Source organism: Pelobates fuscus, chromosome 2 (assembly GCF_036172605.1).
Source record: "Pelobates fuscus isolate aPelFus1 chromosome 2, aPelFus1.pri, whole genome shotgun sequence".
In the NCBI taxonomy this organism is placed as follows: domain Eukaryota; kingdom Metazoa; phylum Chordata; class Amphibia; order Anura; family Pelobatidae; genus Pelobates; species Pelobates fuscus.
The window spans coordinates 250,428,119-250,455,820 of NC_086318.1; the positions used below are offsets into that span (position 1 = coordinate 250,428,119).

General features: G+C 41.1%; 1 protein-coding gene across 1 annotated transcript in view; it reads left to right on the plus strand.

The window, feature by feature from the left end:
- Positions 1–27,061, plus strand: part of SLC22A3 (solute carrier family 22 member 3) — a 363,281-nt gene extending 336,220 nt beyond the window's left edge. The window contains exons 8-11 of the mRNA XM_063443336.1: positions 8,624–8,732; positions 13,369–13,481; positions 14,526–14,625; positions 25,974–27,061. Of these exons, the coding sequence (XP_063299406.1) occupies positions 8,624–8,732; positions 13,369–13,481; positions 14,526–14,625; positions 25,974–26,025 (374 nt within the window). The 3' untranslated portion in view covers positions 26,026–27,061. The remainder of the gene's footprint in view (positions 1–8,623; positions 8,733–13,368; positions 13,482–14,525; positions 14,626–25,973) is intronic.
- Positions 27,062–27,702: the final 641 nt, after the last annotated feature.

Sequence of the window (27,702 nt, forward strand, 5' to 3'; positions counted from 1 at the left end):
GGTTGGGTTTTTTTTTTGTGTGGTTGGGGCGTTTGCTGTGTAATATGTTTTGACTGTTAACGGTTGCCTTGTCTTTCGGGACATAAGCCCTATGCTTTGTATCTGCCCCCCCCCCCCTTCTCTGGGTATGCTCTATACTGTCCCTTATTTTAGGAGCGCGCCCGCCCACCCGCCCGCCCAGCCGTAAAGAGGGAGAGCCAGGCAATGAAGAGGGAGCAGCGCCGACTCCCATCATCCCCAGCCACCCTCCTGCAAAGAAAAGGTAAGAGACAGGAGGGTGGCTGGAAAATGAGCTGTGTGTGTGCATGTATGTATGTATGTATGTATGTATGTATGTCTGTCTGTGTGTATGTCTGTCTGTCTGTGTCTGTCTGTATGCATATATGTGTATGTCTATCTGTCTGTGTCTGTCTGTATGCATGTATGTGTATGTCTATCTGTCTGTGTCTGTATGTATGCATGTATGTGTGTGTGTCTGTCTGTATGTATGTCTGTGTCTGTATGCATGTATGTATGTGTGTGTGTGTCTGTCTGTGTGTCTGTATGCATGTATGTGTATGTCTGTCTGTATGCATGTTTGTGTATGTCTGTCTGTCTGTATGCATGTCTGTGTGTCTGTATGCATGTATGTGTATGTCTGTATGCATGTATGTGTATGTCTGTATGCATGTATGTGTATGTCTGTATGCATGTCTGTGTGTCTGTATGCATGTATGTGTATGTATGTATGTCTGTGTGTCTGTATGTATGTCTGTCTGTATGTATGTCTGTCTGAATGTATGTCTGTCTGTATGCGTGTATGTCTGTATGCATGTATGTCTATGTATGTATGTCTGTCTGGATGCATGCATGTCTGTCTGTATGTCTATGTCTGTCTGTATGCATGTATGTCTGTGTGTCTGGATGCATGTATGTGTATGTATGTCTGTCTGTGTATGTATGTCTGTCTGCATGCATGTATGTCTGTCCGTATGTCTATGTATGTATGTCTGTCTGTATGTATATGTCTGTATGTATGTATGTCTGTGTGTGTGTATGTCTATGTCTGTCTGACTGCATGCATGTATGTCTACGTATGTATGTCTGTCTATGTATGTTTGTGTATGTCTGTATGCATACATGTATGTCTGTATGCATGTATGTCTGTATGCATGTATGTCTATGTATGTTTGTGTATGTCTGTATGCATACATGTATGTCTGTATGCATGTATGTCTGTATGTATGTATGTCTATGTATGTGTATATGTATGTCATTATATATGTATATATGTATGTCTGTATGTCAGTATGAATGTATGTCTGCATATTATTATGAACGTAGGTCTGTGTGTATGGATGTCTGTATGCATGTATGTCTGTCAGTATGTCTGTATATATGCATGTATGTCAGTCTGTATGTCTGTATGCCATTATGAATGGATGTCAGTGTCTGTATGTATGAATGTGTGTGTGTGTGTGTGTGTGTGTATGTATGTATGTATGTCGGTGTCTGTATGTGTGTGTGTGTGTGTGTGTGTGTATGTATGTATGTATGTCGGTGTCTGTCTGTCACTATGTATGCCTGTGTGTATGTCTCAGTATGTGTGTGTCAGTATGTATGCCTGTATGTGTGTATGTCTGTTTCAGTATGTGTGTCTGTTAGTATGTATCTGTATCCTTTTGTATCAGTGTGTGCGTTTGTGTCTGTGTGTGGACCCAGTGGGCGCTATTTGGAGGCGGGCCCCAGGGGGCCCAGACCCTGAGCTGAGTTAGGGGCCCCAAAATTTCTGGTGGCGGCCCTGCCCGCGGTCACATGGGAGGGGCAGACAAGACGAATTGCTTCGTTCCTTTTTGCACCGTACAGGTCTCATAGATATCTGGAGAGCACACCACCCTGATAGACGTGATTACACCTTCTACTCAGCGCCCCACGATACCTACTCTAGAATAGACTTATTCTTAGTTAACTCTTATTCCGCACCCAGAGTCTCAGGCACTGCGATTGGCTCCATTACGTGGTCGGACCACGCGGAGGTCACGCTGACCTTGGATAGGTTGTGTGTGGCCTCTCCGTGGTCTTGGAAATTAAACACCTCTTTACTGCATGATCCGGTTGTGGTAGAAACTGTTCGTCGGGAATTGCTAGAATATTTTGCAAGAAACACAGAGGCTGGAATCCGACCAGCTACGGTGTGGGCCGCGCATAAAGCGGTTATTAGGGGTATATTAATTTGTGAGGCCTCCCTGAAGAAAAAGCGTAAATCACAACTTTTGTCATCTTTATTAGAGGCTCTGGGGAAAGCGGAAGAAAAGCATAAAACTGCCCCATCATCCGGCAACCTGTCGGACGTACGTAACCTTCGATCCTCGATTCGTGACGCGCTTATAGACGATACCGCCAGGGCCATAACATGGTCCAAGAGGACCTTTTACGAGAAATCCAATAAAATGGATATGTTGTTGGCCAGGTCTCTCCGCCCGAGACAGGGACATTCGCATATAACGAGGATTAAGGACGCTTCGGGTAAGTTTTGTACGGATCCTACTGAAATTGCTCAGGTTTTTACGGAGTACTTTACTAATCTCTACAACCACTCCAATGGGACCGCATCGGACCAACAACGCGAAGCGGACGATACTCATGCCTTTCTGTCGCGCCTCTCCCTTCCAGTATTGCGGGGCGCAGAATCTGCCGCCCTTGGAGCACGCATCTCTGCTGAGGAGATAGACGATGCCATTTCCACGTTGAAAGGCAATAAAGCTCCAGGTCCGGACGGGTTTGAGGGCGGCTATTACAAGACTTTCCGTGAGGAACTCGTTCCCCACTTGGAGTCGTGGTTTAATGACCTAATGGAGGGAGGCATAACGGACCGGGATATGTCGATGGCGGATATCGTACTTCTGCCAAAACCGGGTAAGGATGATCTCACCCCGGGTAGCTTCCGTCCGATCTCACTGATCAACCACGACTACTCGAAAATCTTGGCAAAAATTTTAGCTACTAGACTGAACCCCCTACTCACACGATTAATACACCCAGACCAAGTGGGATTCGTACCCGGACAGCAACTTTTCGAGAATACTAGGCGGAATGTTGACCTTATCTGGAGGCAAACAATTAGAAAAATCCCGACGTTGTTTTTGTCCCTCGACGCGGAAAAGGCCTTCGATAGGGTTAAATGGCCCTATCTCTTTGAGGTCCTTTGACATTTCGGCCTACCGGACACTTTCATAACCACGATTAGAGCAATGTATACGGACGTTAAGGCACGGGTTCGGATATCGGGGGCGACACTGACGCCCTTTAACCTGGGGAACGGTACTAGGCAGGGATGCCCTTTGCCCCCCTTGCTGTTCGTCCTCTCCTTGGAGCCCTTTTTGCAGGAGATACGTAATAACCCAGATGTTCATGGGATTTTGATTAGGGGCCAGCGGTATGTCGTGTCGGGTTTTGCCAACGACATATTGCTGACCCTGACGGATCCGATTAGCTCAATGAGGGCACTGGCGGGAGTCCTTGATACCTACGGCGGGCTAGCCGGCTACAAGGTGAACATGCCTAAATCGAGCGCACTCCCTCTCTGCATGACTGAAACGGATATAATCTCTATCGGTGATACCTACCGGATTAGTATAGCGAGGGACCAGGTCAAATACCTGGGGGTTAGGTTGACGGCGGATCCTGCGCGTCTATATGCACAAAATTTCACACCCTTGATTCGCACCCTGATCACCGATATGGAGAAATGGCTGGATAAACCAATTTCTTGGATTGGTAGAATCCATTCGGTGAAAATGAACGTGCTACCCAGAATTTTGTTTCTGTTCCAGGCCCTCCCGGTCAGGCTGACTAAATCTGACCTAGGCGGGCTCCAGCAGGCGATAGGAAAATTTATTTGGCAAAATAAGAGGCCAAGGGTTTCCCGAAACATTCTCTATAGGGCTAAGACAAGGGGGGGCCTGGGACTCCCGAATCTATACTTCTACTATTTGGCAGCTCAGCTATCACAAGTGGCTCTGTGGCATTCCCCTCTGGAGGAAAGGCGGTGGGTAGACTTGGAGTCATCTCTCATGGGACCCGACTTACCCCAATTTTTGATGTGGGTCCCTAGGGAACATCGGCCCTCGACCCGCATCGAATGTCCGGCTATTGCGAATTCCCTGAGACTTTGGGATGCTACCTCGACTAAATACGGTTTGTCACCCCAACTTTCACCCCTAGCCCTTTTTTTGATAAACACAGCTTTTACCCCGGGACTAGATGCTAGGGATTTTGGGGGTATCGAAAGCACAGGGGTACAGCGTCTTTGCCACTTGTATGAAGGTGGCTCCCTTATATCGTTTGAGGATCTGAAAACCAGGGCTACGCTGCGCCCCGACGATTTTTTCCGCTACCTCCAGATTCGGGACTTTGCCCAAACCCCTTTGATTAAGATCAGTGCCCTGAAGCCGCTCACTTTCTTTGAAACTATATGCCTTAAGGAACGGATCCCTAGGGGTCTTATCTCCTTGCTATACACTCACTTAAGCTCGAGTACGAAAGAATGGGGGGAACTCACTTATATATCTCAATGGGAAGCTGACTTAGGAGAAGAACTGGAAGGTATTGATTGGCAGGAGATTTGGGAGGCTGCGGCCACTTCGTCTATATGTGTCTCCATGCAGGAACAAGCATATAAAACTATCTTCAGGTGGTACACCACTCCGGTGAAGTTATATAAGATGCATAAATCGCCCACAGATTTATGCTGGAGAGGGTGTGGTCTGCAAGGGACGTACCTACATATGTGGTGGGATTGTCCCGAGGCACAAAAATTCTGGAAACTAGTGACAGGGCTTTTGAAAGATATTTTTGATAAAGAGGTTAAACTAGACCCCTGGGTGTTCCTTCTGGCCAGATCTATAGACAACTGGTCCAGGATGGAACAAACTGTATTACATAAGGAGAACTTAGCAGCCCGGAGAGCACTTGCCCAAGTGTGGCTACATAATGAGGCTCCCCCACTTGATGTTGTCATACAGAAGATCAAAGATGCTTTCCTCATGGATAAGCTAACGGCGCAGGTCAGAGGCACCCTCAAAAAGTTTGACAGGGTCTGGGCCCCATGGGTGGATAGCGGAATGGGAGATTAGGGGACCGGACTGCTGGGACCTCTCCCCCGGGCCCCCGCCTCGGATGTCAAATCCTTAGCCCCGTTTTACTCCCTCAATATGACATCCTGCGATGGACCTCTCGAGACCCCGATGGGGTGGTTCCAACTTATGACCCGTGCCTTGGGCTCCTTGATCTTTATTACCTCCCATAGCTGTATCGCATATAGTCCACAGAAACTATCCATCATGATCGCCGGCTAGCAGTATATTGCACTCTCCCCTCCCATTCCCTTCCCCTCCCCCCCCCCCCAGTGGACAACCCGCCTCCTTCTTTAATCTATTTCTTTCTTTCTTTTCTACGATCGTTTCCATTTACACCACCTATCCCTTTTTACTGAGTTGCCTCTATGGACAAACTTCCACGATTTACGCATTGGGAACCGATGCAGCACTTTCGATGCGGTGGGTTTGATAGACCATTCTGATGATGCAGGGTCGGCTAGTCCACCTACGCAGGGGGCCTCGTATGTTAGATTGGAGATAGACGGTTTATTAGATGAGAGTACATGCCCTACATCTTAATGACCACGAGTGCTACGTTAGCTTGAACGGTGTATGGGGAATGATCGAATTTTTATATTACTTACCCTTAAAACAACAAGGCGCAACACCATGACCATCTAACACCTTTTGGACTATGGCTAAAGGACAATCATTCATTGTGACACCTTCAAGACAGTCTATATAGTTGTTTCTTTTACATTTTTAATATGCCTGTTACTGTTTTCGGTGTTCTTATATGCAATGTTGTATGCCATCAGATCCTGTTATTTCCTGTTGTTTTCTAAATGCATGTGGTGTCTTGCCTTGTAATAAATAAAGAATTTTTTTAAAAAATAAAAGAAGTGGGAACAAAGCTTCTCCATATGACTTAAAGAGCATAATGTATGACATAAAGTCATTTAACCAGCACCAGCATGGATACCTCATTTAACATGTGACTTGATCCTAAACAAGTCACAAAATAAAAATGCCAGTGGTGTCATTTGGAAAAATAAAATAAAGCTGATGCAGAGATAAATAGGGTACAGTATAAACACAGTATAGTATAAATTACCAAAAATTAAGCCATGTAAACTATCTCTAAAGACACAACATATAAAAATACTGCAGAATCTAAATTATGTGACTGTTTAACCAGACAGACCTGTCACTGGTGGAAATCAAAGGTACTTGCCGGCACCCTGGAGGGGAAGCCTGCCTCTGCCTTTAACGGCTTCCCGGTGCACCTCTGATAGTGAAGTGAGGTGAGGAGGGGATTTGGGGGGGGGGGCGAGCAGGTGTAATTATTCTCAATTCCCCCGGCGGACACATGCGGTCCGCGGAAGGCAGCCACGTGTCGAGACTCCGGTCGGCAGTATCGTAGCACCCGCGACCGGAGGAGGAGAAACCACAGGAGGTGGGGCAGCGTTAGTGCTCCCTACTCCCCCGGCGGACATGCGGTCCGCGGATAAAGCAGGCCGCGGCCACGTGTGTGAGTGGATCCGGCCGCCCGGTACTCGTGTCCGACCGCGAGTTACCCCGGGCGCCGGCATGCTCACACTGCAGCTCGGGAAGTCAGAGGAGGCAGCCAAACGGCTAATCTCCTGACACCCCGAGCGGAGCGCCCATAGCCCGCAGAGGGCTAACAGGCAGGCGCTTGAGGGTGGGGGAAGGGTGAAAAAAGAAGGGGGAAGCTGACTGCAATGGAACCCCCATAAACCACCACCCTGAAAGGAACACACCCCAAAGAAACAGTGGAAGCAAAGAGGAGGCAATAGGAAAGTTATACCAAACTGAAATAAATAGATACAAATAAGATATAACTATAAAGTCTAAAAAATAAATAGATAAATATAATATGACAACTAAATATAACAAAATATAACTAAATAATATATATATATATATATATATATATAATATGGATAATATAAAAAAATAATATGACAACTAAATATAATAAATATAAATCATAAATATATTATAATAAAATCCCAAAGCCACCCACTAGAAGCAGGAGGCAGTGGTACTCTGACCTGTACTGATGCGGAGCAGCAAAGAAAGAGGAAATTATGCATGGGGAGGGGAGTTTTATAGTACCTAACTTTTTTCTGATTGGTTGTTTTTCTGTGCTGCTGTGGAGTTCTAGTAAAGAGAGACTTAAGCAAATACGAAGCCTCCTGTCATGTTATAAAATTCTCTGCCTGAAGAAGTGGTTTTATCAGAGTCCGTACAGATGTTTAAACAGCAACTAGATGCATACTTGCAAAAACAGAATATTCAAGGATATCATTTTTCAATGTAGGGGAATAGCTTATTGATCCAAGGATAAATCTGACTGCCATTCTGGGGTCAAGATGGATTTCTTTTCCTAGTTTGTTGCAAAATTGGAAGTGCTTCAAACTGCTTTTTTTTTTGCCTTCTTTTGGATCAACAGCAAAAAAAAAAAGTGAGGAAGGCTGAACTTGATGGAAACGTGCCTCTTTTCAGCCTATGTAACTATGTGTTAGAGATACAAATAAATTCAATATGTGTAATAGAGTTGGTTGTATTAGCAGTCATTTTGGAAGTGATTTTTAGGTAAGTATGTCCTTAAGGCAGTGAAAATTATATTAAAGGACAACTATAGGCACCCAAACCACTTCAGCTAAATTAAGTGGTCTGTGTGCCAGGTCCCCCTAGTTTTAACCCTGAATCTGAAAACACTGCAGGGTTAATCCAGCCTCTCGTGTCTCCCTGACAGCCACTAGAGGCCGCTTCCGCAATTTACACGGAGTAAATCACAATTATTTGACTGTGGACGCCCTCAGAGTTCAGTGTAAAAAAAGATCAACATAGAAAAGCATTGAGTAATGCTTTCCTATGGGCTAGTTTGAATGTGCGCGCCCATCTGGCCGCGCATGCGCATTCGGCTCCACTCGGGAGCTGACTTCGATGGAGGAGGAGAGGTCACTGGTGCCAAAGGAGCCCAGTGCTGGATAAAGGTAAGCAAATAAATGGTTAATTAACAATTTATTCGCCACCGAACGGGGCCATAGTCACCTAAACGGTGACTAGGGCTCTACAGCGTTAGAAATACACATTTGTATTCCTAACGCTATAGTGTTCCTTTAACTCAATATTTAGTTTACATTTGAAAACCTACCAGAACTGAAATGAACTAACCATGTGTTTTTTACACAGATCCCTTAAAATAAAGCTAAGTGGCTCTATAGTAATATGTTTCCCTAAAACTAAAATTACCACAAAATAACAATCAGTAAAAAATTGTGCATTTTATATATTTATGATTTAAAAAATGTATATCATGTTTTGCAATGGTAAAGCTTTATTTGCACACATTCCTCAGCTCATATTAACTTAACAATATCTTAATGTTTTCTTCTCTGTAAAATGGGGGAAAAAAAACAAAAAACTGCCCAACTGTGCCCAACTGTGACAAATTCTCTGTCTTTGAAACTTTTGGATCAACTGTGTTTTCTCACAAAACATTTTATTGTTTGCAGATATACTATGGCTAAAAACGACATTAGCAACATTGGGAAGGCTAGGCATCACTATGGCATTTGAAATAGTATATTTTATCAATACAGAATTGTATCCGACAACATTGAGGTAATTCATGTAATCATTCTTATGATTTCTGTTTATATTTTCATGACCAGCAGTAGTTTATTGAAAAAAAAAAAAAGTTGTGACTGTCCGATTACCTTTTTAATTTATGCACCTGACCTGAAAAATGATTGTAAGAAAATACAATCTAAACATTGAATTTTAGTGAATAAAAGAAGACATTATCAAAATGTAAGCTAAAATACAGAAGGTGAGCTTAGAAAAAAATTCCATTGTCAAATCGCCACAATACATCAGAAAACCCTCCAACAATATTAATAATATAACTGTGACTATAGAATGAAACAAGCAACATAACCTTAAAAGGGAAGCTCTGTAATTAAACCTTCAATCACCCTTACAAGAGCTAATGCATTTCATAGACATGTATGTATGTATTATCCACATATCTGTCTTTTTTTGGCTTATTGACATCCCTAATCTTCCCCTTGTGATATCAGCAAATCAAGTCAATCTTCTTTCTCCAATAGGTATTAACTGGAGAACTGTGCACTTTGATGTCTCTGACCCAACTTGATTACTTTCAATAGCAAAGTTGCTCATATATTTATGGCACATATGCAATGGGTCCACATTTATCCAAAATAAAATTATTAGTTTTGGCTTTATGGTCACTGTAGACAAGAATGTGAGCAAAGAGGATGAGACCAAGGGATTACTGGATTGGGCATTTTCCTTCTACGTATTCAACATTTTCATAGTAATCAAGGTTAAAAAAGATTCAACTTGTATTAGCATGCACAACGTCTGAAATACTCACTACAATATTGTCTTGTATAATGTGTCTTGAGTACACCTGTATTTAGGACTCAAGCATCTGAAGTGTTATTAAGAGGATTATGGAGACCCAAACTTACAACCATTATCCTGAGTAATGTCTAGGCAGTAATTCCTTGTAAAAATAGAATCTAAAGCCCAGGTAGCAGTCCTACACTTTTTTTCCAATGGTAACAGATGCCCAAGATGTCGCTATTGCCCAGGTAGAGGTCTGTTGAATGAGTAAATGGAGATAATCTGTACTTGATAATAGTACGTAACCTCTAAACAAGAGAGCACAATGTCCCAGACTCTGATACATTCCTTTTAATGGATAATATCCATGTCTCTGAGGGTTCAGTCACTGCCACATATTTCACTGCTAGTTAGTGATGTCGCGAACATAAAATTTTCCGTTCGCGAACGGCGAACGCGAACTTCCGCGAACCGGGCGAACCGCCATAGACTTCAATAGGCAAGCAAATTTTAAAACCCACAGGGACTCTTTCTGGCCACAATAGTGATGAAAAAGTTGTTTCAAAGGGAATAACACCTGGACTGTGGCATGCCGGAGGGGGATCCATGGCAAAACTCCCATGGAAAATTACATAGTTTTAATCCATAAAGGGCATAAATCACCTAACATTCCTAAATTGTTTGGAATAACGTGCTTTAAAACATCAGGTATGATGTTTTATCGATCAGGTAGTGTAAGGGTTATGCCCGCTTCACAGTGACAGCCCAAACTCACCGTTTAACGCACCGCAAACAACCGCAAACAGTCCATTTGCACAACTGCAAACTCCCCATTTGCACAAGGTTGGATACCAAGCTAGCCATGTCCCATTCCTTGTCCTCACTGATGTCATTGAAGGTCTCTTCCTCCACCCAGCCACGTACAACACCAAGGGTCCCCGAAAGGTGACAACAAGCCCCCTGTATATATTTTTTTAAATGTACACTACTGTTACACCAGATATGAGTTGCACTGGTGTGACACTGTGCCCTGGCAGGCCCTGAAACGCACACGTGTGAAGGAAACTGACTGCTATTATATTACAGTCAAAGTTTTTTGTTTTTTTAAATGCAAGCTATTGTGACACCAGATATGAGTGGTGGCACTGGGCAAGTGGGCACAGTATACGCTGTGAGCCTGACACACACGCTGGCAGGCAGGCAACTGCAATTATATTACACAGGGAAAAAAAAGCAGACTGATGTTCTAGCCCTAAAAAGGGCTTTTTGGGGTGCTGTCCTTACAGCAGAGATCAGATGAGTCCTTCAGGACTGTAGTGGACACTGAATACACTAGCCTAGCTATCGATTTCCCTATTAAATCAGCAGCAGCTACACTGTCCCTCCTCTCACTAAGAATGCAGCTTCCGGGGGGCGGGGCCTAGCTGTCATGGAGGAAAGACGCACTTCGTGTGAGCTCCCTCAATATCTCACTTTAAGCAGCTATCAACAAGCGAATTTCACCCCAGAAGGGGATGACCCAGCAATGTTGCTCCTACCTGACCAACCCGACATGCCTAATAGCGGTCAGCAACTCGACAGAGTCTTACTTACCTCCGCGTGGCAAGTGTGGCCTGGTGCTCACCGAGCGGGAGAGGCGGCCGGTCTCCCAATTCTGGGATGCCCAGGAGCAGCTACTTCCCGGCAGGAGCTCACACTTGATTTATAACTAGTGGTGGAGCTGCTGATATAAATACACAGTTGATAACGTGCAAGCTACACCCTAAACATATAAGCAATCTTTCACAACAATGTACTGCTATATACTCATACCCTCAGTGCAACTAGCCATGATATACGCACATTCAGCCTAGCATGCTCAAATATAACACACTTCTGTCTAAAAAAAAATAATAATAATAAAAAAAAAAATGCAGCTTCAGAATTAATCTAAATTGTATGCTGTCTAGGAGGTGTGAGGGCCTGGGAGGGAGGGTCTGCTGCTGATTGGCTGGAATGTGTCTGCTGACTGTGAGGTACAGGGTCAAAGTTTACTCAATGATGACGAATAGGGGGCGGACCCAACATCGCATATGTCCACCATCCGTGGCGAACGCGAACAAGCTATGTTCGCCAGGAACTATTCACCAGCGAACCGTTCGGGACATCACTACTGCTAGTATATAAGTGTAGGAGAGATGATAGAAAAAAGAAAACACATATACATATTCCCAACATATATTGGTCACATGAAAAGAGCATTAAGTCCCTATACACCTTACACTGGACATTGATTCTGTGATACTGCAAAGTCAGATCTAGAAACAGACATCACATACAAGTTCTTAAAATGAAGATCTTATGTAATCAGCAGATAAACTCTACAAAATAAAGATGCAAAACACATTTAGAAAAATATATTATGGCTAAATAGTAAAATTCAGTCTAACTATATTTACATAGGTATAAGCAAAATATTAGCAACAGCTATCTTGTAAATATAAAGTACTGTTGTGGAATTAAATCTCATCAAACTACCTACCAATCTTTGGATACAGTGGTGTAAAATCTATAGCATAGGATAGGATATAGGTTAATATCAACCTATTTTAATAAAACCACATGCAAGTCACCTGAAATAAAAATGAGACACATTATACCATAAAGTATGTAATGAGACCTTATGATAACAATTTGAATTTTGTATGCATCTTGTATAGTTTAAATTGCTTAGTATAGATGTAAAATCCCGATAAACCTATTCAGACTTTGTCTAAAATTATAGTCATGTAGGAACTACCTTAGAATGCATAACCTAGGACAATTTCCTAGTCTCTTTTTAACCTGTCTTATCTGCTAAGATAGTAACATTAGTCAAAAACATCATACCAAACGCAGATATTGACATACTGAATTTAGTTTAAGGCAGGGCGGTCATTTGAAATCCTAAGCAAAAACATACCACCCTATGTTTCAAATAGACAAAGAGGGACACCTTAATCTTAGGGGTGTGGCTATTTTAGGTGACTTATGAATAATTTACATTTATAATTTTGAGCAAGAACAATGTAACTTAATTACACAGACTGATTTCTAAACAATTGTTGTAGTTTAAAGACATATTACTGGGGGTGTTATACCTGTGGTGCCCTGGTATACCCTCAGACATACCAGCTATATAGCGCTCCTAGAATCAGAGGAACATCAGGACATGGACAATAAGTCCAAACTAAATAGGGAGACTTGGTAGGTATGCAAAGGACCTGTAGTCCAAGACATAAAACATCTAACAGGATCAACAAAGGGTGTGTGTGTGTATATATTAATAATAATTACCTTGCAGGTTTAACTCCACCTCTAGTGGCTGTGTATTAGACAGCCACTAGAGGGCACTTCTGTGTCCCTAGCACAGGAAACCTCCAGAGTGTGAGGATCGAATTATGGGGATTCTACAAACTAAACAGTCTAATCTGCTTAAACTCAAGGCCTTCTTATGCACCCCATGTATCATTGTCATCTCCTCCAGTAGAGAGGCGAGGTCAGACCTCTGGCTATTAAACTCAGGTTGTCACCTTGCCTAGGTGTTTACTGTGTCTTTCGGGACAAGAGGCTGAACTCTGGCAAAGTTTTCAAAAATATTGTCCTGATGAGCATAAAATAAAACGTAGGTATTTTGCTAAAACATGTTTCCTAACTGCTGGAGGAAAGAAGAAAAAAAATAAAATAAAAGACTGTGCTGTCTACAGAAGGAGGTGAATTTATTAAGATTTGTTAATTGATACTTTCCTGTCCTGAATGCTGAGTGGCGATTTAACCCATTAGTGATGCTGTCATGTTGGCCAGGAAATGATTAACTATTTTTAAATAAATAAAAAATTATCTATATGCATCTTTTTACACTTTGCAGAAACTTTGGTGTGTCCTTGTGTTCAGGCATGTGTGACTTAGGGGGAATCATAGCCCCATTTCTACTTTTCCGACTGGCTGCACTATGGGTGGAATTGCCTTTAATCATCTTTGGTGAGATATGTTTTTATCTATTGTATATTAAAATTCCTAGTGTTATTCGTTTGTGTGAAATATTAGTTGGTCCATGATTTTCTGAGCAAACCTGAATTTATAATTAGCATTATAATAACAACAAAAACAACATTTTCTAACATTAAAACATAGCAAGTACCAATAGAGTATTTAAAAGAAACACTCGAGTTATGTCAACATAATTATTATACGAGGTCGGTCGAGAACGGTGTGTGCCACATCAATGTAACTTGGTAGCCAAGGACACTTTGCGTTAACAATAATTACTTCACTGTACTAGTCAGTGAGGATGCTAGCACCGTTGAGTGAGCATGTGTATTATGTGGTCGTCGCATTCAAAATTACTGTACGAGTAGAGCTAAGAATCTGCATCAAATTTTGTGTTAAGCTTGAACATTCCTCTATAGAAACTATTCAGATTATTCAGAAGGCTTTTGGTGATGATGCAATGAGTGCAACACAAATAAAAGTGTGGCGCAAATGCTTCAGGGATAGTTGAGAATCTGTTGAAATATTTGACACCCTGCGGCTTCTGGCTTTTCCCAAAACTAAAATCACCTTTAAAAGGGTAAAGATTTCAGACCGTTGATGAGATGCAGGTAAATATGACAAAGCAGCTGATGGTGATTCCAACAAAGTATTTTGAACAGAGACGCTGTGAGAACTGTGTGAGGTCCCAAGGTGCCTACTTAGAAGGGGACTGAGGTGTCATTGTCCTATGTACAATATTTATTTAATCTACTTCAATAAATGTCTCTATTTTTCATATTAGATGGCTGGATACTTTCCAGACAGACTTATTTTTTTTTTTTTTTTTAAATGCAGTTTTATAGTTTGTATTTTTCAATAGCATGAAGTGACATATAACCTCATTACAGAGCAAACCTATGCCATTTAGTATATTTTCATATTCTTAAAATCTGAGTCTGCGCACAATGTAAATCAAGTGATATGTTTGTATTACAGTAACTTGTATACCATTTATAAATACATACATTTGTTTAATTTCTAATTTTGTTTCAGCAATACTTGGACTTATATGTGGTGGTCTTGTGATGCTTTTGCCAGAGACCATGGGAATTTCGTTACCGGAAACAATTGAAGATGTTGAAAACCTTGCAAGGTGAAATTATACTAGCCTTTCATAATATATAAGCTTTCATGAAATGGTGTTCAGTTTATTCTAGACTGGCTCCCCAAATATTTATCTTACATATTGGCATATCCAGTGGTGTATCCTGGTTTTGTGCAGCCCTAATTCAGGCACTCTCTCCTCCCCCCTGCGCCTCCCCCACCCAACCCTTCCCCCCGCCCCACCTTCTAACTACACACACACACATTCACTGACAGATATGCATACACTAACAGAAACACACACTCACTAACAGACACTCACTAACAGACACACACACACACTAACAGACACACACACACACTGACACACACACACACACACTAACAGACACACACACTAACAGACACACACTAACAGACACGCACACACACTAACAGGCACACACACACACACACACACACTCACTCACATTAACACTTTTTTACTTTAACCTCCCCAGCCTCCTTACCTTTCTCCCTGGTGGTCCAGTAGCTGCTGGGCGGTCGGGGGATGCTGGCGGGCGGCTGGCGAGGGAGCACTTCCTCTGAGCACTCTGCTCAGCTCCCTCGCGCGCCGCAGAGTGAGGCTGGGAGCTGGAATATGACGTCATATTCCGGCTCCCAGCCTCACTCTGCGGCACGCGAGGGAGCTGAGCAGACAGCTCAGAGGAAGTGCTCCCTCGCCAGCCGACCGCCCAGCAGCCCGCCAGCATGTCAGTTAGCCGCAAGGCTAACAAGTCATTTGCCTTGGGCATTTGGGAGCGGCTTTTTTTGCCGCCCCCTGGAAAATGCCGCCCAAGGCAAATGCCTTGTTTGCCTCGCAGCTAAAACGTCCCTGGGCATATCCAGTTTAATTTTGAATAGACCAATAAAATTTCTCAAAGACAAAACAAAACCACAATATATTGTAATCGTATGGTAGGCATTTGTACAGTAAACGTGTTCTATTGTAAAAGATACATAATTGCAAATAGTTAAATATTTTAACAATTTTGTACTGGTATATTTAAAGAGGCAGTCTGGGCTGCCGGACCACCTCACGTCAATGCTATACGAAGAATATGAATTAACAATTATGCAAGTAAGTTAAATAGGGATTTATGGGATATGTAGTTTAGCACTCAACAGTTCAGAGACTAAGAATACATAATTAAATAGTCGTGATACCTAATAGACACAGCAGTGGAACGTTTCACAAACCTTCTCATACAAATACCTAAAAAAGACTTTGAAAAGTAATGTGGTCTTTTTTTCCTGATTTTTTTTTTTTCCAAAATATAAAGGTTAATTAAACTTTTAAGGATTTATACAGGAAACAACAATATGATCCCAGACATTAAATGGAAATACATATTTTGGTAATATCACGGAAAGGGAACATTGAATAAGCAGTATACAAAAGGGGCATAAACATGTTACACAACCGACTAGGATACAAAAGAGGTAGAAATGGGGGGCGAGGTTGGAAAGGGTGAGGACTGGATACATCAGTACATCAGATACATCAGTATCTGCTCTTTCAGAAGGAAACCTGAGAGCAAAAAGGATCCCACAATGATCACTCCTCTGTAAAGATCCAGTGCCTTGCAGTCTATGTGCCACTTCCTTATAGTTGTGGGGGGATTTCCCTTGTCTCGCAATCAGATTCTTCACTGCCATGAGGACATTGAAAATGAGATATATCACCAACTAGTAGGCACTGTAATAGTCAGTGAGGATGCTTGCACCGTTGAGTAAGCATGTGTCGTCACATTCAAAATTACTGAGTGAGTAGAGCTAAGAATCTGCATCAAATTTTATGTTAAGCTTGAATATTCCTCTATGGAAACTATTCAGATGATTCAGAAGGCTTTTGGTGATGATGCAATGAGTGCAACACAAATGTATGGGAGTTTCAGCCCGGTTATGGACTTAAGCAATTTCAGGACATTAGTTGTGAAGGGTTGTTCCATAGTACAACTCCAAAAAATATATAGAAAGCTAACACGATGGGCACAGCTCCTCAAGTAGAGATCTGAGGAGAAAAGCACCTTCCTTCCCTTTTTTCCAAAAAGAGATTAATATTCTGACACACTTCTCATGTTGGTAGCAGCTGGTAGCCAATCTTTTGGAGCAAAACATATTTACTTTTTTGGAAGGAAAAAGCACAGCTTTATGCCTTTGAACAAAATCATCTGGCCTATACCAGCACAATATTTTCTTCACTTATGTGACAACATTCAAGGGAGGAAAGCAGCTTTGTGCACCATAACTTTGCTTATGTGTGTGTGCCTGAGTTGTCTGTATCAGCATAGATGAAGCAGACATAACTGATTATTTTAGTAGGCATAAACAAAAAAGTAAAAAAATGTGTTTAACTTTTTCCAAATACCGTCCATTTATTAAAAACAATTCTGTTTGAAAAGATTGAGCAGTATCCATAAATTAATGTGAGCAAGGATTTAAGACTGAATGCGCCTACTGCATCGTAAAAGCACTGATTAATACATGAAGCATGGATTTTAGCAGTGGACATTTGGTACAGAACAATTAGATAAGCTTGGCAAGGACAGTTCTCTCCTTAAAGGACATTGTATTTAAATGGGCTCTATCAAAACAACCTTTTTTTAATACATAAAGCATGTTCTTCGGTTTAGATTTCTTTTCTTCAATTTTAATTATATATATCTTGTAGTTGTAGTGTCTCCGTTGTAAACTTGCTTGATGCCAAATTACACTATGAAGGAATGCACCATTCCAGAATGTGTAAAGACTGCCTTATTTGGAAGCAACTATAATCAATAATAATAAATACAAGTTCATTTTAAAAGAATGAAAAGTTGACCTTTGGCAGATTAAGCTGTGGCCTCCCTGTGTAACTGTCATTTCTCAAATGTATCCCTTAATCTCTCAATTTAATTAGAGAGTTCAGACTTTACTTCACTCCCACCTTGCAGTTTTACTTCTTTCCCAACCTGCCACTTGGTTGCTCTCTCTGTCATGATTACTGATCGGCAGCTACACTGTGCAGCACTTCCTGGTACACCGATCAGGCCCCGCCTATGCTTCTGATGTCACCCACACCTGAGTTAAAATGAAGCTGCAGGTAATCTCAAGTGCTCAGTCAATTTGTTTCATTTTGTTACAAAGTGCCGTCTGGGCTCGCTGTGTTACCAAGCTGTGTACTGAACCTCCAAAACCGACATTGCTGAACTCTTTACTCCCTGGAAACGGAACAGACTTTGACTACTCTAATCTCTTTACTCCAAACTGATATAGCTGAACTACAGACTTCTTAAACACGGAAAGGACTCTCTCTAATCACCAACCTCCACAAACTATCGTATATACTCGAGTATAAGTCGACCGGAATGTAAGTCGAGACCCCTAATTTTACCCAAAAAAACTGGGAAAACTTATTGACTCGAGTATAAGACTAGGGTGGGAAATGTTGCAGCTACTGGTAACTTTCTAAATAAAATTATATCCCCCCAAAATTATATTAATTGAATATTTATTTATAGTGTGTGTGTATATAATGAATGCAGTGTGTGTGTATGAATGCAGTGTGTGTGTATGAATGCAGTGTGTGTGTATGAATGCAGTGTGTGTGTATGAATGCAGTGTGTGTGTGTGTGTATGAATGCAGTGTGTGTGTGTGTGTGTGTATGAATGCTGTGTGTGTGTGTATGAATGCAGTGTGTGTGTGTGTGTGTGTATGAATGCAGTGTGTGTGTGTGTGTGAGTGCAGTGTGTGTGTGTGTGTGAGTGCAGTGTGTGTGTGAATGCAGTGTGTGTGTGTGTGTGTATGAGTGCAGTGTGTGTGTGTGTGTGTATGAATGCAGTGTGTGTGTGTGTGTGTGTGTGTGTATGAGTGCAGTGTGTGTGTGTGAGAGTGCTGTGTGTGTGTGTGTGTGTGTATGAATGCAGTGTGTGTGTGTATGAGTGCAGTGTGTGTATGTGATGCAGAGCCTTGGTGGGGGGTGGGCATTTTTTTTTTTATTATTTTAATATATTTTTTTTGTTATATTATTATTTTATTTTTATATATTTTTTAATATTAATATTTTATTTTTATATTATTATTTAAATTTGTATTTATTTATTTTTTGTCCCCCCTCCCTGCTTGTTAGCTGGCCAGGGAGGGGGGCTCTCACTCCCTGGTAGTCCAGTGGATGTGCTGTGTAGGAGGGGGGCTGGCAGAGAGCTGTAACTTACCTTTCCTGCAACTCCTGTCAGCTCCCTTCTCTCTCCTCCGGTCCGGTCAGCTCCCTCTGCAAGTCTCGCGATGAGACTGCCGCGCGAAGTGTTGACACGGTAACCCGTGGCAACGCTCTGACCCCGCGGCTCTCACGTGAGACTTACAGTGGGGAGCTGACCGGACCGGAGGAGAGAGAAGGGAGCTGACAGGAGCTGCAGGAAAGGTAAGTTCCAGCTCTCTGCCAGCCCCCAACAGGACCGCCGGGCTTGTAATGAGCCCGGCGGTCCTGGTCTGTATTATGGCAATGTGAGTTGCCATAATACAGACATTGACTCAAGTATAAGTCGAGTGGGGGTTTTTCAGCACAAAAAATGTGCTGAAAAACTCGACTTATACTCGAGTATATACGGTAAGTTCTTCTGTTATACTGGGATTTGCTGTATTGTTAAAGTCATTCAGTTTAATCCTCTCAAAGGGTGAATCCAGTCAATTCAAAAAGTCAGTTCACAGTGCTTCAATATATTCCTGTATTTAAATTGCAACATGAATATATCCTGCACAACTCATGCATATATACTACTTGTTTATACTCTGCATATAATTCTATTGGACATTGTTTAAGTATTCAAATAAGGATCTGCATACTAAAGATTGCATTGCTACTAAAGGTTATTCTGTTATATCAAGACCTAAGCAATAAAACACTTACTTAGGGGCGGGGCCTGACAGCCAAGATGGCCAGACGTGTCCTCTGAGGGCTCCTGTACCAGAGGGCACTCAAATGCACAATCTGCCTGATTTAATGCAAGCCACAACACAAGCTACCCAGGTATCGAACCGGGACCACACGCGGAGCAGAATGGTACCAGTCCGGTACCAATCCGCCACGGGAAAGTCCGCACCGGCCACGTGGCCTAAGCGGGGTCTGGAGCATGGAGGAGGCGGCCGATCCCCCGGCCCACAGCCCGCATACAAGCGCGGACAGAGCAAAGCCCTGCTACCCCCCCCCTTTGGACCGGCGGGGGTTATCCCGGTCCACTCTGGGGATGACAACCCCTTTGCGAGACCAAGCTACTACTAAACAGGACCCACGAGGTCCAAACAAGATGGCGGCAACCAGGCAGTCTGGGACGAAGCGCTCACTATACCAGCCTCCCGGGAACATAGCAGAGTTCTGCGGCAGACTCATTGCTCACCTCTGCACAAAGCTCCACACCCAGGGACAGGCATTCAGGCGGGCGAGGAGGGAAGCAGCGGCATGGATCCGCCCGAAGACAAGAAGAAGTATGAGCTGGAATCCTCCTCGGGCCTCCAGAGGGCGAATTAGGGGGCAACGCCGGCACTTCATAAGGCGGGAATCGACGCCAAGCCCCTCGGACACCGGCACTCGCTTCCACACAAGCCAGGGCGAGAGCTGCAGACATAACCAGCCAGAAGGCCACCCGGAGGCAACAAATCCACTGGGCCAGCAGCAGACTTCCCCAAATAAATGGACCCACACCGTCTGCAACGACGTACAACACCACCGGTTAAGTGCAGCAAGCGTCCGCACATCACGGACCCGCACACACACGCCAGGCGGGGGAGCCCATCACGAGGACCGGCACCGGGCGCAGAACAGCCAGGGGAAGAACGGAGACACCATACTGAGACACCTCACAGACTTTCTCCTGAAGCACATACACGGTGTCGGATGAACATACCGCGGACCTGAGTATGTCTGGAATGCACCCCTGGTATACCACGGTACAGCACATTACTGGACTCTGACAACCCTCCCAACGCCAAGAAAGATGACTGCAAATTAACACTGTTCTGTTATTGTCTCCACATTAGCTTAGTTGAGCATTATTGATTTCATACATACTGCATAAATGTCTAGTTGCATGCTTATTCTAAACTAATGCTGCCCCCTAAATATGCTAAAGTTTCACATTCCCCTAATGTCTACAGGTGAATAAGCCTACAAAAGCCAGGGTCAGTTCAAGCAACAGATTTTTGTTTTTGTTTTAACTTCAGTATAGCCTTAACGTTTAACTCATAACGATGCAGTAACTGATTGCAGACACTCAGCATGTTATTAACACGTTTGTTTACTTAACTATGCATCCTGTAGTCCTCTCAACATACCTGTCTAGGTCTATGCGCACAGCGAACTCCCTATTATTGTTGATGCTTTGCCTAGCTTAAAACTAAACCATTTAATTGTATATCCAGCGTAAAGTTTAAACGTGAATAACCTCAATATACTTATTTTAAAAAAAAGTGCACGGATTTATGTTAACCCCAATGTTAAAATGTTGATACTCAGCGTGCGGAATGCTGTTGGGGCACCACACGCCTGCTGTTATGGTCTTTATATGCACTGCAAAAATAAAGAATTAAAAAAAAACAAAACACTTACTTAACCCCTTAAGGACCAGACTTCTGGAATAAAAGGGAATCATGACATGTCAGACATGTCATGTGTCCTTAAGGGGTTAAAGGACCACTATAGTGCCAGGAAAACATACTAGTTTTCCTGGCACTATAGTGCCCTGAGTGTGCCCCACCCTCAGGGTCCCACTCCCGTGGCGCTGAAGGGGGAGGAAGGGGTCAATCCCTAACCTTTTCTCCAGCGCAGGGCTCCCTCGGCGCTGGGACTCTCCTCCCTCTTCTGACATCACCAGCTGAATGCGCATGCGCGGCAAGAGCCACGCGCGCATTCAGCCAGTCTCATAGGAAAGCATTCTCAATGCTCTCCTATGGACGCTGGCGTCTTCTCACTGTGATTTTCACAGTGAGAAACGCCTCTAGCGGCTGTCAATGAGACAGCCACTAGAGGCTGGATTAACCTATAGGTAAACATAGCAGTTTCTCTGAAACTGCTATGTTTACAGCAAAAAGGGTTAAACCTAGCTGGACCTGGCACCCAGACCACTTCATTGAGCTGAAGTGGTCTGGGTGCCTATAGTGGTCCTTTAAAATGACAGAATTTATTTTTCTAGTTCCAACAAACTTTTATTCCTAAGTATTGCACTCCCCCAAACTGCATTTCCAATTGTGTTTTTACACCCCACCTCCTCTAAACTGTAATCTCATTTTAGCCGTGTCCTTATCGACCAATTCCTGTTATTATAAAAAAAAATGTAATAGTTTGACTCATTTCTTAAATACCCCGCTTTATAATATTGTAAAGTACTGTGGAATAAGTTGGCACTATATAAATGACAGTAAAAATAATAGTTAATAGAAATTTATATGGCAAAAATTAGCCCAAAATAACTGATTTGAAAAAAAAAAAAAAAACTATTCTAATTCATATATAAAGGATTATTCACTAAGGTACGAAAGCTCCTGTACCGAATTAGGGAAAAACATCCAGCTGAGTATGGAGCTATTCTGACTGCAAAATCCAGACATTATTCAGACGATTTAACAATTTAGGCACCGAATTGGGTCTAGATTTCATTATGCTTGAATGCTGCTGGATTGGTGGAATCTAGTCCTGACTCTCGAAAACGGGCCTGAATTAAAAAAAAAAAAAATCTGAACTATTTGCCCACTGTCTAATAGCACAAACGGTTAAAAAGCATTGGCCCTTCAACAGGCCAGTTTCAATTCTCTAAAGATTTGAGAAGTGAGACTTACCTGTCAGTTTATATACAATGTTATTCACTAATGTGAAAATTCAAGATGAATTCAACTTGAATTTAAATGTTAATGCTAGGTTAGCTAAATGGAAAGCATAGCTGGTTTAGAAAAGGTTTCCAGTTTGTCTATATTGACCTTAAATATAAATATAATATACATTTTAAATTAACTTTAGTGAATAACCTTGATAGTAATAGGAAAGCCTACTATGCAAGCTTAGCGCTCACAGGGCAAAGATGGATTATTTTTATAGCAGTACATTTTTTTTTTTGAAAATCAGGTTTTTTGTGTTTTCTTCCAAAAAAATTTATTGCATATCAGCTTACCTTCCAGAGTTTGAAGCTGGTTTGTGATGGTAGCCTCGAGTGTTTTGGAGAGGAGAGCCATCAAGGCCTCTCAGTGAGCTGGGGAGGCTGGGAATTAAAGAGTCCTCCTTAGAGAGTAGTGTGGTATCATCTTGCTCAGGATCATTACCATTATAGAAAGTAAGCCCGATCTGCCTTCCCAGGCTTCAATTTTTTTCTTTGCAACATTCCAGAGGTAGCAGTAATTAATTATATTAAATAGCTGCTTGGTACCCTGCACAGTTTTGCTCTTCTCGGCTGGAAAGGACAGAGCTTCACCAAAGCACATCCATCCTGCTCCAACAATGCCCCAATTTTTTACTTTTTTAATGTTGTGACTGTCTAGCAAGCGCTGGCCAGGCACCAGTGTAATCCTGCAGTCTGTTTTACCTTTAGAATTATGCTTTGAACATAAAGCAATAGGGGAACATGGTTATGGTGCCTGGCATTTTTGGCAAAACAACAAACAACATAGGTCTGACATGATGACAGATCAGCAACAGAACAATTGTTCTGTCACAAACAACTTCTATAATTTCATTTTCTTTTCTGTTGCTGTACATGATGGATGAAACAGTGCCCAGTTGTTGAGAGTAATGCCACCAAAACATCTGCAGATCAGTTCTAACTACCTTAACATTAGACATTTGAGATGTTTGTTTATAATTGTGACACCCAAGAGGTTGAAGTGCAATGCACATTATGGGCTAAAGAAAGACTACTTGCAGCATAATCACACAGTAAGCTGTATACTATACATAGCATGTCCCTTTAAATGCAAAATAATAATTTAGACACTTCCACTTCATATAACAATAATTATATATCTTGTTAAATTAATGTAAATATTAAATACACATAGCTTTATTGTATTTAATAAATTATTAAATACCTCTATTTCACAACAATTGCAGTTTCTTTTAAAAGTTTCTCTGTCAGCAGAAATAGTCTGTGCATCATTATATGTCATGCTAACAACGTTGTGTACATTGTGTTGATTCATTTAAATAGAAACATAGAATGTGACGGCAGATAAGAACCATTCGGCCCATCTAGTCTGCCCATATTTTTTATATACTTTCATTAGTCCCTGGCCTTATCTTATAGTTAGGATAGCCTTATGCATATCCTACGCATGCTTAATTTCCTTTACTGTGTTAACTTCTACCACTTCAGCTGGAAGCCTATTCCATGCTTCCACTACCCTCTCAGTAAAGTAATACTTCCTGAAAATATTTTTAAACCTTTGCCCTTCTAATATAAGACTATGTCCTCTAGTTGTGGTAGTTTTTCTTCTTTTAAATATAGTCTCCTCCTTTACTGTGTTGATTCCCTTTATGTATTTAGATGTTTCTATCATATCCCCCCTGTCTCGTCTTTCTTCCAAGCTATACATGTTAAGTTCCTTTAACCTTTCCTTGTAAGTTTTATCCTGCAATCCATGAACCAGTTTAGTAGACCTTCTCTGAACTCTCTCTAAAGTATCAATATCCTTCTGGAGATACGGTCTCCAGTACTGCGTAAAATACTCCAAGTGAGGTCTCACCAGTGTTCTGTACAATGGCATGAGCACTTCCCTCTTTCTACTGCTAATACCTCTCCCTATACAACCAAGCATTCTGCTAGAATTTCCTGCTGCTCTTTTACATTTTCTGCCTACCTTTAAGTCATCAGAAATAATCACCCCTAAATCCCTTTCCTCAAATGTTGAGGTTAGGACTCTATCAAATATTCTGTACTTTGCCCTTGGGTTTTTACATCCAAGATGCATTATCTTGCACTTATCCACATTAAATGTTAGCTGCCACAACTCTGACCATTTTTCTAGTTTACCTAAACCATTTGCCATTTTGCTTATCCCTCCTGGAACATCAACCCTGTTGCATATCTTAGTATCATCAGCAAAAAGACATACCTTACCATCAAGACCTAGTGCAATATCACTAATAAAAATATTAAAGAGAATGGGTCCAAATACAGATCCCTGATGTACCCCACTCGCGACAAGACCATGCTTCAAATATACTCCATTGAATACAACCCTCTGTTACCTGTCACCCATTCAACAATATTGGAATCCAAACGTGAAGATTGCAGTTTATTGATCAGGCTTCTATGTGCAACATTGTCAACAGCCTTATTGAAATCTAGGTATGCAATGTCTAATCATTTGCCATTTGGCTTATCCCTCCTGGAACATCAACCCTGTTATGAAACCCATTCAGTAGTTTTATGAAAAATAAATGATTTACAGATAACCTTGGTCAATTTTTACAACCTGTCAATTAGTAGCTGTAAATTACTTCACAAAACACATTCTCTAATTGGCTGCTGTATCACGTATTATCTTTAACCCCTTAAGGACACATGACATGTGTGACATGTCATGATTCCCTTTTATTCCAGAAGTTTGGTCCTTAAGGGGTTAAAGGGACCTGCTAAACACCAAAACAACTTTAGTGTAATGGATAGCTTTAGTGAATAGATAGTGTCCCTGCAATCTCAAAGCTTAATTCTATGTCATTTAGGAGTTATATCATGATGTTTTTGCATCTTCAACCACACCTCTCTTGTCTATGAATTACGCAGTCTCACTAAACATTTCCTAAACAAACAGGTATCATTTTTAAACTTTCCTACTTACCCAGTGTGTCTACTTTAGAAACTCATATCTCCTGCTCTGTTAATTGCTTTATTGAGATTGCAGCCTATGGTGTATGATTACTTTTCAATCAACAGAGAAGGAAATAAAAACGTTTAAAGTGCACACAGTGCTGTAGAATATGTGCATTAACCTTTTTTTTTATTTATTGAGTCTGTGTGAGTCACATCCAGGGAAGATGGGACTCGGGTTGCATATACAAATGATACATAATTGAGCACTAACACTGGTATAGTCTACACACCAAACCTTCTTAAGCTTAAATTGTTTGAGTATCCCTTTTAACTTTCACTGAAAGTTTGAAAAGTGTGCTGTATTTCCAAGATGGCCACCTACATAGTACAAAGCTGGCAGATCTTCAACTGGTAATTCCAGCTAAACCTCCTTTCTGTGCTAAAATAAATAACGTTAATTTGCATTATTGTTTTAAACTGATTTATGGAATGAAATTTTAGATTACAGTGCTGGTTTACATTTTTCTGTATATTTGAGATATTATTGACAGATTAATGACTGACATTGTCATTGTGTTATTTTAGGCCAAAAAAGACTGAAAAGAAAAGGAAGAAGGATGCTTCTATATTTATATGACATCTTGATGATCATATAACAAGTGACCTCATAAAATAATTTCATCTTTTTTTTTTCAGATGTATGCAATGCCGTGTTAAGTTCTTATTTTTACATTTTTTAAAATGTATCTCTTAAAGTGATTATAAAGGTATTTCTAAATGCTTAAGCATTAGGGGTAATCAGCACAAAAAAAGTAATGTGTTACAACACCCTCTAGTGTCTTAGAGACTTATTATTTCATGTATTTTTATACAGTGAAACTAGAATGCCTATTTTTGTACAAAATGTATATTTTTCACTATCACACAACAATCAGTGCAAAAGAAAAATAATGTTTTCAAAAACGTATTGTACAGACATATGAGATTAATATAAAACTTCAAAATAATGTACAAATATTATACATGAAAAAAGTACATGTATTATAAACAATTCCAGTCACTGCATTTTAGTAAATTAATGCATTTTATTTTATTATTTCACATATCAATACAAAAGCCCTATACACTGTTTATCTTTGTTTTTGTGTTGTGTTATATTGTGCTATTTAATTATACTCATGATATATTTGCTCTGTATATATTGTATTTACATACATATTGGCCAGGTTCCTCTTGCTGTACTTCTGTTATTTTTATCAACAGGCCAGTATACTCATATATTCATATTCACAATCCGTAAAGTGTATATATAATAGTGTGTGTGTGTGTATATATAATGTATGTATGTAGGGAACAGCGCACAAAAAAAAAAAGTTTATATTTTCCAAATTTAAAATCACCAATCTCAGCATAGGGATTAATTTACGCCATATGGCACTATTGTATTAAGCCCACCACTACATCACAGGTTCCCAATATGTAAGTCCTAAATAGGAGATTTACACGCTAACTGCAATACTTACTACTTAAACTGCATCCAGACACTCTCCTCAATTTATGCTTTTTCCAACCATCAACTATAGGTACCCCTTTGGAGATGACAACAGAAAAGCATACATTGAGTAGAGTTTCTGATATCCGTTTAGCATTTTAAGTAGCCTTTTTTGTACCATCTGTATTTTGTATATATAGGTCTTTACAGCAGCACCACTACTTAGAAATGTATGTTCTGGGTGTACCTGCAATTCCCCATATATATATATGTGTGTGTGTGTGTGTGTAAATGTGTGCATATATATTTGTAAGTATATGTATGTATGTATGTATATATGTGTCTATATATTTATATATATAGATATATAGATATATGTATATAGTGTGTGTGTGTGTATATATATATATATATATATATAAATATATATATATATATATGTGTGTGTAAGTGTGTATTTGTATAGATAGATATATATAGAAAGATAATGCACTCACTGATCTTGCTCAAATATGCTTAAGTATTTGTTTGTATCCATTGTATTGCTTGTTATCGAAACTGGACTTTCAGCAGGATAACAAGCAATAGCAAAACAATGGATTTAAATATCCTGGGCAAACTCTACAAAAGTGAAAAATAGGCTCCTCATCCTCAGTATGAAATTAACGCCCCACCCCCATCACCATAGAAACTACCACTGAATAACATGAAGCACAAGTATACAGTGAGGGAAAAAAGTATTTGATCCCCTGCTGATTTTGAATGTTTGCCCACTGACAAAGAAATAATCAGTCTATAATTTTAATGGTAGGTGTATTTTAA